Source organism: Scyliorhinus torazame, chromosome 14, assembly GCF_047496885.1.
Source record: "Scyliorhinus torazame isolate Kashiwa2021f chromosome 14, sScyTor2.1, whole genome shotgun sequence".
Taxonomy (NCBI): Eukaryota; Metazoa; Chordata; class Chondrichthyes; order Carcharhiniformes; family Scyliorhinidae; genus Scyliorhinus; species Scyliorhinus torazame.
Genome location: NC_092720.1, coordinates 90,999,145 through 91,011,369, shown reverse-complemented (window position 1 = coordinate 91,011,369; position 12,225 = coordinate 90,999,145). Strand labels below are relative to the sequence as shown.

Sequence of the window (12,225 nt, the reverse complement as noted above, 5' to 3'; positions counted from 1 at the left end):
AATGTGTTATTAATTCCACCCATTTGTGAGCTACTTTGAGATTCGCTGTGCCATGCAGCATTGTCTGACGAGATCATCAGACTTGCTTCTTTCTAGTCCTTTGCCAAAGTTGTTTTGAACTAAGAAATACATGTTCTGTGGTCAGCACATTTCAACAACGAACAGCTATCTTTTTGAATATTTCATAGAGATTTCAACAACAAATAATGTATTTTTGAATCACAAATTAAACGTTTGGAGATAATGGGCGATATTCCCTAGCCTCCCTGCGATGCGTTTCCCGGCGGCAGGAGGTATCCCACCAGTGTTGGTTGGTGGCGGGATCTTCTAGTCCCGCTGCTGTCATTGGGATTTCTCATTGAATCCACCCCGTACCACTGGGAAACTCGTGGTAGGGTGTGCCATCAGCAAGATCTTGCCCAATGTATCGCTCTGTGTAAGACTCTACCCTACACTTTAGGAGCCAGCATTAGAAGTTTTCAAAGTAGCTTCTATAATATTTAACACATGCTAAATAATTACAAAACAGTTGATTAATGTTTCAATAACTGCTCGAATGATAATTACATTTTTCCAGATTTTTGACAAAGTGTAATTTTACGTAATTAAGGGAGATTCAAATTACAAATGAAATTCCCCTTTATGTATGTGGAAGTACTGTTTATATTAAATACCAATAGATTAATGCTAATCTCTTACCTCTCTGCTTGTAGAATTAAACTAACAGTACCTTCTTTTAGGTCAAATACCAGTGGGGTATTCCAATTCTTAGTACTGAAACAAACAGAGAATACATACATTTAAATTCATTCATAGACAAAATTGAGATTAGGAAAGAAACCAGAGTGTAACACATTTAATGCACATCATATATTATACCCAGTTAACATTCAGCTCATTTTAAAAGAGTTGGCTTAACATGCTGTTTTTTCAAGAGGAACTGAGCCAAAAATAACTTCAATTTTATTAAAAAATCTATTTTGACACATCTTTTTTGCATTATTATCATGTTATAGACCACGGAGATTTAAAAGTATCATAAGAGAATTGCAATTGACAAGATACCCAAAGTAGTTTGCCAAACGATGAAGCATATTTTCAAAGAAAAGATTTTAATAACCTGTACACATAACACTGCAGTGAGGTTGCAACCACCAAATGTCCATAGGACAACGAGGCCTTTATCACCCGGTCTCGGAATTCTAAGACATCTAGTGCATCATTCAACACATTTCGTACCTGTTACAAAACACAATCAAAAATTAACTACTTGAAAGCACACTTCAGAATTTTTTATTTACTCGATATTTTTCACTAGGGTGTGGCTCCAATAACTAAGGATGACTATTTCCAATATGCTTGACAGAGCAGCCGTGGTCTACTTGAATAAACTAAATGGCCTTGCCATGTTCCTCTGTTCCTGTAAATTCATCTTTTGTTTCACATACATCTCCAAAAATACCAAAATCTAATTAGAAATCAGAGTCTATTAAATGACTTGCAAATGGCACTAAGATGATAACGTAATGAGACTTGGAAGTGGCCTGTGATAGAGTAGAGGCAGCATGCAGTCAATTTCAGCTGATTAAGCACATGATTAATATGTAACGTTTATTTGATTCTGATATATGCATTTATAGTTTTGCCTGGTAACTTATTTTTATAAGGATGAGTTTTAACAGATTTACTGCTGGATGTAGCACAGCCGCACAAAAATTATATATCCTTTTGTTGACTTTATGCACAAATTTAAATAGTCTGCAGAGGAGACACTCTAATGACTATTTTTGTCAGCTGCAGCCAGCAAATCACTGAAGAATAATGGATTTTTGTCTGTATGATAACTATTAACTTTCAAAATATTTCATTTTATATTACTATTTATACTTTACATATATATTCCATTCAGAACTCCAGGCCATACATATGGCTTTCACTCTCCAAGATGATTTTTTTTTCAGTGGATCTCTTTCTTACCAACTACTCCAGTGAAATTCATTACAGAGAATATCCAGAAACATCAGTGTCCAGTTATATTTCTGTCAAGCGTCTTTATTTCAGTAGCAGTCAGAATTATTGGACTGCTTTCTATCAGTTGGGTATGATGTGATACCCATACAATGGAATTTTTAATTATTTTTGAATCCAAGGAGAGAATCCTCATCAAAGCACACGTGAAAGCCTGATAGTGTTTCAATTAGAAATACCCAAGGACCATGTATTGACTATTGTCAATTTCTTCCACAAAATAGCACGACAGACAGAATTGCACAAGATTTACAGCACAGAAATAGGCCATTTTATTCCAGTGTTTATGCTCCACAGAAGCCTCCTCCCAACTTACTTCATCGACTCCTAGTAATGTGTGTTAAACTTTCGACAGTAATACCTCTGCCCTGCAGAAATAACAATTAAGGACTGAAAGCTGGGTCTTGAATACAGCACAAGAGGAAGCTACTGACTAGTCTTGCCAGTCCCAGTAGTAGTTTGTTGGTGGAGGTATCCAATCATAGCCACCCTCCATGCTTTTCCAAGAGCCCTGTAATTTTGTTCTTTTTAAGTATTCTCTTTTGAATGTTTCTACTGACATTTAAAATTCATTGGTTTCAACATTTTACAAGGAGAATTAAATGCCAATGTGCACTTCCCAGCATAAGTAAACACTTCTGAATTAATCAGAATTAAATAATAATGGGGAATTGTTCTACTGTCAAGCATCTTCTGCTGTTAACCATAGAATTAAAACCATAGATTTCCTACAGTGCAGAAGGAGGCCATTCAGCCCATCACATCTGCACCCACCCTTCGAAAGAGGACTCTACCCATGTCCACTCTACTCTATCCCCATAACCCCACCTAACCTGCCAGCTTTGGATACAAAGGGGCAATTTAGCATGGCCAACCCACCTAACCCGAGCATCCGGAGGAAACCCACACAAACACAAGGAGAAAGTGCAAACTCCACACAGGCAGTCAGCCAAGGCCAGAATTGAACCCGGGTCCCTGGTGCTGAGAGGCAGCAGTGCTAACCATTGTACCACCCTAACGCCCCCAAGTCTTTACACAGTAATGGAAAAATGTTGATCTGAGCAACATTTCAAAGTTATTGTTGGCAAAACTTTTTAAATGAATTTTGGGGGGGGTTTATTTTATTCCTGAATATAAAGATGATTATACAAAGGTGGCAAAATAATGTTTGCACAATTGTAAAATGGCTCTTAAAAGAACTATCCAGAAATATGGTCCATGCCAGAATAAAAATTCAGAACACAGCTATCACAATGTCCACACATTTAATTTGGCCTTTTAGATCTGAAGTTTTTAAAAGTACAAAGATCTGCCCTGCAATGCTGACAAGAGGACAAGTGTTGACTAAGCACTAACACACATCTCTGAAAATCAAAAAATTTCTGTTATCTTGTTCCATGTGGATTTGATTTTTAAGGGACTATACCTGCATAGATCTTCGTTTAGTCAATGTGATTTCAAAGTTCTTCCATTCCCAACGCTGTTCTATGATATGGGCAAAGATCACATGGCCATTTCCACAAGCACCAGCTATTTGCGTGCCATCAACAGACCAAGCAATGTTGAATACACTTCCTGTATTTGGCTTTTCAAGTGCATAAGACCACTGTAACAATAAAAGGGAGAGCATCTGAGCATTACATTTTTTATTTGTAATATTTCAGGACAAATCAATTCTTTGGGTATCCAATTTGTATTTTGTTTACAAAAACGTAACATATTTAAAAATGTTGGGTAATATTTGTTTTACCAAAGTGTGATATAATTACCATATTGAACAAGACAAGGTTCAGCTCTCTCCCCATGATCTTTAACAACACTGTCATCACCAAATTCCCAACATTAACATCCTGAAAGTCACCAAATGCCTCAAAGCTTAACAAGCTTTTTCCCAGGGTGGGAGACTCAATTACATGGGGGCAGGTTCAAGGTGAGGGGGGTACTGATTAGGGGAGATGCGCGGGGAACGTTTTTCACGCAGAGGGTGATTTGTGCCCAGAATGCGTTGCCAGTGGAGTTGGTGGAGGCAGGCACGATAGCAATGTTTAAGATGCATCTTGATAAGCACATGAATGGGCGGGGAATGGAGGGATACAGATCGTTTGGGCAATAAATAGGAGGTCTAAATAAGGAATCTGGATTGGCGCAGGCTTGGTGGGCCAAAGGGCCTGTTCCTGTGCTGTAATGTTCTTTGGATCCGTCATATCAACAATGGCTATAAGAACATGGTAAAACCTGGGTATTCAGCAATGGGTGGTTCACCTCCTGACACTTCAAAGGCTCCTTATCACATACAAGACTGAAGTCAGGAGTGAAACATTCACCATTTGTCTGCAGGCTTGCAGCCCCAACAGAACAGTAACTAAAGGGCAGTGGCGCAGTGGTTAGCTCTGCTGTCTCACAGCGCAGAGGACCCGGGTTCGATCCTGGCCCCGGTCACTATCCATGTGGCATTTGCACATTTTTATTTTAAATAACAGAAACTAAATATTGGGGGCAAGAGATCAAGTGAGGGAAGATGCTGTAAAATTAAAGGGAGAGGACTAGGCAAGAGAGTAAGGTAGCAATAAAGACAATCAGAGCCATAGAAGGAAGGGACGGAGTGTACAAACTAAAGGAAACACCAGCAGATAAAGCTAGAGTTTGCAAAATTCGTAAAAAAGACAAAACTAAAGGATCTGCATCTGAATTTGTAACAAAATGGACAAATTGTCAGCTCAAATGGAAATAAATATGTATGATCATTACACAGATGTGGCTGAAAGATGGCAAAGGCTAGGACCTTGAATGAATATTCAAAGATACATGATATTTTGAAAGGACAGGAAGTTAAGAAAAGATGGAGGGGTAGCACTTTTAATTAAGGATAATGGTACAGTAAAGAGAGTGAACTTAGTTCTAAAGTTTAAGGTGTAGAATCAGTTTGGGTAGAGATGACAAATAGCAACGGTCGGAAGTCACTTGTAGGAGTAGTTTATAGGTCCCCAGCAGCCACTACACTTGAGGGTTGGGTGTGCAGGATAAATAATGAGGGTTTGTGAGAAAGGTATAGTGGTAATCGTGGGTGATTTTAATCTACATATAAATTGGATGAATTAGCAAAGGTAGCCTGAAAGATGCTTCTGGGACAATTTCTTAGAGCAACATTTGCTGGAACCGACCAGAGAGCAGACTATTCTAGATCTGGTAATGTGCAATGAGACAGGATTAATTAATGACCTCCCAGTAAAGACATTTGATGTAGCAGTGATTTTCACATGACTGAATGATACTCTTCTCTCCCTCAAACTGAATGTGAGTCTTAGATCAGTGTTTTAAACTGAAGGACAATTATAAAGGCAGTAAGACAGAGCCAGCTAAAGTGAACTGGGAAATTAGATTAAGGAATAGGTTAGTAGGGATTCAGCAGACATTAAAATAGATATTTTATAACTCAGCATAGGTACATGCCGGTGAGAAAAAGAGACTCCAAGGGACTGACTCACCATCAGTGGCTGACTAAGGAAGTTAAAAATAATATCAAATTGAAAGAAAAAGGGTACAATTGCACAAAGATCAGTGGCAAGTCAGAAAATTCGACAGAATATAAAAAAAAGCAAAGAATTACTAAAAAAAGGAGGGAGAAATTAGAGTATGAGAGCTAGCTCAAAAAGTAAAAACAGAAAATAAAAGTTTTTATGGGTATTTAGAAAGGAAAAGAGAAACTAAAGTGAGTGTTGGTCCTCTAGACAGTACCTGTGAATAATTAATAATGGAAAATAAGGAAATGGCAGAAGGATTGAACTGATATATTGGGAGGATTTTTTCCAAAATACGTCGTGTCAGGCTTTGACTGAAAACTAGTGTGTATCTTTCCAGATGCACAGCTGCGTTTTCTGACCAGAATTTCTGGCATGTGGTGCACAGAAACCCTGGGAACGTGGTTTGTGCTGTCACCTTGGCGGTGTGGGGCCTGATAAGAGCCAGAATGGCTGGCTCCAAAGAGATCGGAGTGCTATCATTAAAAGACTCCTCCTCAGAGTCTCACTCTATGCAGATGACCTGCTCCTCTACATTTCGGACCCACAAAGCAGCATGGACGGAATCATCGCGCTCCAAGAGTTTGGCACCTTCTCGTGCTACAAACTTAACATGGGCAAAAGCGAGATCTTCCCGGTACACCCACAAGTAGGGGGGGGGGCAGCACTAATGGGACTGCCGTTTAAACAAGCCCGACACAAATTCCACTACCTGGGGATCCAAATAGCCCATGACTGGAAAGGGATCCACAAATGGAACCTCACCAGCCTGACAGACGAAGTAAAAAAGGACCTGCAAAGATGGAACACACTCCCACTCTCCCTCGTGGGGAGAGTTCAGACGATCAAAATGAACGTACTGCCCAGGTACCTCTTCCTACTTAGATCTATCCCGATCTACATCCCCAAGGCCTTTTTCAAAGCACTAGACAAACTAATCATGTCATTCGTATGGGGGGAGGGGGAAGAATGCTAGGATCCCAAAGAAGGTCTTACAAAAAACAAATTCCGGGGGGGGGGGACGGACCTCCCTCCGAGCCCTCACCACAGCAGCACTCCCACCCCCACCCAAAAAACACTCCAGCAGCCTGGTGGTGATAGCCCCCCTCCAGGCCTGGAACCAACTACGGCAGCAATTTGGCCTGACCAAAATGTCGGACAAAGCTCCCATCTGCAACAACCATAGGTTCACACCAGCGCTGATTGACGCCACCTTCAAAAAGTGCAGACAGGCGCAGTGGGTTAGCCCTGCTGCCTCATGGCGCCGAGGTCCCAGGTTCGATCCCGGCTCTAGGTCACTGTCCGTGTGGAGTTTGCACATTCTCCCCAGTGTTTGCGTGGATTTCGCCCCCACAACCCAAAGATGTGCAGGCTAGGTGGATTGGCCACGCTAAATTGCCTCTTAATTGGAAAAAATGAATTAGGTACTCTAAATTTATTTTTTTTAAAGTGAGGACAGGACGGAGGGACACTGACAGTCAGGGCCCTACACACGGACGGCAGGATCGAAAAACTGGACGAACTGAGAGAGAAATTTCAGCTAGCCAGGGGGAACGAGCTAAGGTACCTGCAACTCAAAAACATCCTACGAAAGGAGACAAGGACGTACCCACAACCGCCACGACAGACATTACTGGAAGAGTTACTGGACGCAAGCATACTAGATAAAGGAAACTTTAGAAAATGTATGACCGACTGGTAGAAAGGGCCGACACCATACTGGACGCAACAAGAAACAAATGGGAGAAAGACCTGGGGATTGAAATAGGGTGGGGACTCTTGAGCGAAGCACTGCATAGGGTCAACTCCACCTCCATTTGCGCAAGGCTCAGCCTGACGCAACTGAAATTGGTACATAGAGCCCACTTAACAAGAACCCGTATGAGTAGGTTCTTCCCGGAGGTGGAGGATAGATGTGAACGGTGCCAAGGAGGCCCGTTCTAGTCTTGCCCCAGACCTGCGGGGTACTGGACAGTCTTCTTCGAGGCAATGTCCAAAGTGGAGGGTGGAGCCATGCCAAAAGTGGCGGTCTTCGGGGTATCAGGCCAGCCCAATCTATTCCTGGGAGGAGGGCGGACGCCCTTGCCTTTGCCTCCCTGATTGCCCCCCGCTGAATCCTATTCGGCTGGCGGTCAGCAGCACCACCCATAGCTGCTGACTGGCTGTCCCACCTCTCAGAATCTCTCCAAATGGAGAAAATCACATTTCCCATCCGAGGATCAGACGACGGCTTCCACAGAACATGGGAGCCATTCACCCAATTGTTCCGGGACCTGTTTGTGGGCAACGAACAAGCAGAAGAATAGTCAGGTAGCCAAGAATCAGGGGAAAGTAGCCAAGGCATGAGAGGGGGAGATAGACCGGGAGTAGGGGGGTGGGGTGGGGGAGACAGCTAAACCCAAGAGGAAAGAAAGGTGAACCACAGGAGGAAGGAAGGGGGGGGGGCAGAAAGGGGGGTGAAGAGTGAAGAAACAGGGAACAATAGAGGAGAACCAGGGAGGTGGTGGGGGAAGGGGAGGCAGGGAAATGATAGCCGGAAGGAGGGCACGGGAAACGATAACAAACTTGGCATCTACAGGAACAGAGAGCAAGGAGAATCCAGGTGAAAGACGGGATGAACGGCTAAGCGGAGGTGAGTGCGAGACGACAACGGCAGCGAAACCCGTTGGGAGAAGCTAGTGACAAAACCAACACCAGATCCATTTGAGTATTGCCCTCTGTAATTGTTTCTCTCCCCCTCCACCCCACAAACAGATGCCTACTTGTGTGTTGTAAATAATATTGCCAATTGTACAGTTGCTGCTGTTGAGCTGGTGCATAATACCTTATCAGTTACTTTATTTTATTTTTTATTTATTTTTTATTAATACTTTGTTTTTGGTATGTTTGGATGTGTCCTTCTCATATATATATATATATATATATATATTATTCCATGTACATAACGGTAAATATACTTTGTTCAAAAACCCAATAAAAAACATTTATTAAAAAAAAAGACTCTCTCTGCATCATCAATGCAATATTGGGGCACTCATCTCCCCTCACAGGCATCAAGCCTCCCCTCAACACACAAAGGGAACCCCTCTGCCATGGGGCTCCTAGGAGTGCCCACCCCGACACAGGGGGCAATACCAACCTGTTCCAGGGGCAGTGCAACTTGTGCCGGGGGACAGGGTCATCTCCCTCCCCCACTCCCACCCCCAGGGGCTATACTTACCTTGGCCTGCACCAGTCAGTTCCACTCATCTGATGTCACATCAGTGAGGTATGAATATTCAGTGAGGGGGGGGGGGGGGAGAGGATCAGATGGCTGGGAAGCCCTTTAATAATCATAAAATCTGCAGTGCATGAGGAGGCCACTCGGCCCATAGAGTCCACACCGGCCCTTACAAAGAGCGCCCTACTCAAGCCCAAGTATCCACCCTATCCGCACAACCCAGTAACCCCCACTTAAGTTTATTGAAATTAGGTTTCTGCCCAGATCATTACATCACCGGCAAGCGGTGGGGGAAAATCAGGGACCGGTATCTCGCCGGCGAGAATCACATTTCCCAACTCTTCCGGGATTTCAGGCCTGCGCCTCCAACTTACGCTGATGATGAACATGGGCTCAAAATCGCCCCATTTGTGTCTGTTTTCACAGTAGACGACACAAAAGGCATCCCATAAATAATTGCAAATCAAGAGGTTAAAATATTACAATCACAAAAGAAAGAAAATTATTAGAAGTAAAGACTGACAAGTTGCTAGTGGACTTCATCCTAGACTTTTAAAAGACGTGGCTGCTGAATTTCCCAAAATTTTGGAAAGGTCTCATCAGATTGAAAAATATTGAAGATAACTCCTCTGTTCAAGAATGGAGGGAGACAGAAAGCAGGCAACTACAGACCAGTTAGCCTAATGTCTGTCATAGGGAAAATGCTGGAATTTATTTTAAAGGTGGTTATAGTTGGGCACTGAGAAAATCTCAATTCAATCAGGCAGAGTTAACATAGGTTTGTGAAAGGGAGATCACTAATTTATCCGAGTTCTTTGAGGAAGTAACAAGCAAAGGGAACCTATAGATGCAGTGTAGATTTTCAGAAGACATTTGACAAGGTGCTACGTCAAAGATTACTACAGAAATAAAGGTTCATGGTTTGATGGTAGCACATTAGCATGATAGAGGATTGGTTATCCAACAGAGGGTATGCATAAATGGGGTATTTTCAGGTTGACAAGATTTAACGAGAGGAGTGCCACAGGGCTCAGTCCTAGCGCCTCAACGATTTACAATCTATATCAACGACTTGGATGAAGGGACCAAATGTATGATTGCTAAATTTGCTAATGACAGATAGTTAGGAGAGTAAGTTGTGAATCAGATACAAGGAGTCTGCAAAGGGATATAAATTTGAGTGAGAAAATATTTGGCAGAGTATAATGTGGGAAAAAGTGACTTGCAGGAAGAATAGAAAAGCAGTATATTGTTTAAATGAACGAGTTGGCAGACCTTTATGATGCAGAGGGATCTGGATGGCCTGGGACACGAATTACAAAAATTGGTATGCAGTTGCAGCAAGTTATTAGGAAGGCAAATGGAACCTCATTTGTTGGGGCTGCTTAGTAAGGTGTTGGAGAGGGGAGAGTTACCAGAGATGCTGACACAGGTGTGATTACACTAATCCTGAAGAAGGGGAAGGATCCTCTGGAGTGTGGGTCGTACAGGCCCATTTTGTTGTTGAATACGGACTTGAAAGTACTGGTTAAGTTGTTGGCAGGGAGGATGGAGGGATGTGTGCTAGGGGTAGTTTCAGGGGATCAAACAGGTTTTGTAAAGGTCCGATGCACAGGTGGAACTTGACAATGTTAGTGGAGGAGGTTAAAAGGGATTTTAAGAGGTGGGATACATTGCACCAGGCATTAGCAGGGAACGTGCAGGTGGTAAAGATGAATGTGCTGCCAAGGTTTCTGTTCGTTTTCCAGACCCTCCCGATCTTTCTCCCCAAGGGCAGGGAAGGTGCGAAGGATAAAGAGGGTTCTGGTTCAGAGGCCAAGACAGAAAGGGGGTTGACGCTCCCGAACCTGCTGCACTATTTTTGGGCGCAAATGTGGAGAAGGTAAGGTGACGAAGGGAGCGGGGACGTGGGGTGATGGCAAAGGGAACGGGCGGGTGGGGGGGGGGGGGCGGGTCAAGATGCAGCACGAGTCCTGTAGGGGGTCCAGTATGAGGACCATGGTGCAAGTGGTGAGGACCAAGAACAAATGGGAGGAGGAGTTGGAGGGGGGGTGGGAATAAACTGGGGACTGTGATGCGAGGCGATGCGGAGGGTGAACTTAACCTCCTCCTGCACGAGAATGAGCTTGATTCAGTTCAAGGTGGTGCATCGGGTACATATGACTCGGGCGAGAATGAGTGAGTTCTTCCAGGGGTGGCTGATGAGTGTGAGAAGTGTAGGCGGAGGCTGAAGAACCATGCGCACATGTTCTGGGGTTGCGAGAAGTTGGAGAGATACTGGGAAGAGGTGTTTGGGATGCTATCTGAGATAGCAGGGGTGGAGGTCAAGCCGGACCCAACGGTGGCAATTTTGGGGGTATCAGAAGTGCCGGAGCTTCTGGAGGGGAAGGCGGCCAATGTTGTGGCGTTCATTTCTCTAACTACCAGGTGAAGGATTCTGTTAAATTGGAGGTCGGATACGCTGTCTGGGGTGGCGGCCTGGCTGGTACCTGTACGACTTTCTCCAGTTGGAGAAGATTAAATTTGAGTTGAGGGGGTCAGCAGAGGTCATGCACGTTCCTAAAACCATAGTTTTCCTAAAAGTAAAAGAAATTACTTCGTTATTCCTGCAGTGGTCTGCTCTGTTAAATGTAGCAGAAATAGGGTCGCTTCCTTTCTAAGTCACAGTCTTGCAACCACAACCAACTCTTTCTTACCTTTGTAAATGTTTCTGTTAACTGTTAATTTTCTAGGGATAACATTGTTTTAAACAGTGCAATTGTTAGAAACGTGAACCATTTTGCTCATCTAGGTATACTTTATATGCATTCCTTTTTAGCTGAGAGATGTTTGGAATATTAATTAGCTGTTTAGCAGTGATAGAATCCAATATTATATACATTGAAAAGTAGTAAATAATTGCTATTATTAGGTTTAAGAAACAAACAAAAGGCAATCATGTGTAATGTATTATGTGAATGTATGATCTCTGCTGTAATATGGCTCCAACAATTTAGATCTTGACATATAATTTAGTCAGTAACTTCACCCAAATCTAACCACAGTCAACTGTACCCTTGCACCTTCACACAAAAGAACATTGTGCTGTGCAGTGTTACTGCACAATCAGCAGTTATCAACTTTGACCATCATTAATGAGCCATCTGAACTTTTCTGAATCTGATGGGGTGGAAAAAGATGTTGAACAAATGGAGTTCCTTTAGGCCATCTTAAAAGTTGCTCTGAGGGATTGAAACAATCGCTTTCTGTTGTCTACATTACTCTAGGCCTCCGCATATTCTTGCACCACAAATACAGCTGACAACTATCTGATGACCTTTGACCAAGAGAATCAGCACTGTATATATGCAGGTGGCTGACTGCTCCTAAGATTTTGAGGCGATTTAAAACTTAACTCTTTCTCTGCCACAGATTCTTTGTATAATCAAAATAATGTTCTTGGCCAGCAGAAAACTTTCA

General features: G+C 42.9%; 1 protein-coding gene across 6 annotated transcripts in view; it reads right to left on the bottom strand.

Moving 5' to 3' along the window:
• Positions 1 to 12,225, bottom strand: part of ift80 (intraflagellar transport 80 homolog (Chlamydomonas)) — a 398,557-nt gene that overhangs the window by 117,827 nt on the left and 268,505 nt on the right. For 5 of the 6 annotated variants that reach the window (XM_072474470.1, XM_072474472.1, XM_072474473.1 and 2 more), the window contains 3 exons: positions 3,455 to 3,634; positions 1,121 to 1,239; positions 700 to 774 (listed from right to left, as the gene is read on the bottom strand). In XM_072474470.1, the coding sequence (XP_072330571.1) occupies positions 700 to 774; positions 1,121 to 1,239; positions 3,455 to 3,634 (374 nt within the window). The remainder of the gene's footprint in view (positions 1 to 699; positions 775 to 1,120; positions 1,240 to 3,454; positions 3,635 to 12,225) is intronic. The other variant, XM_072474475.1, reaches the window with a different exon arrangement.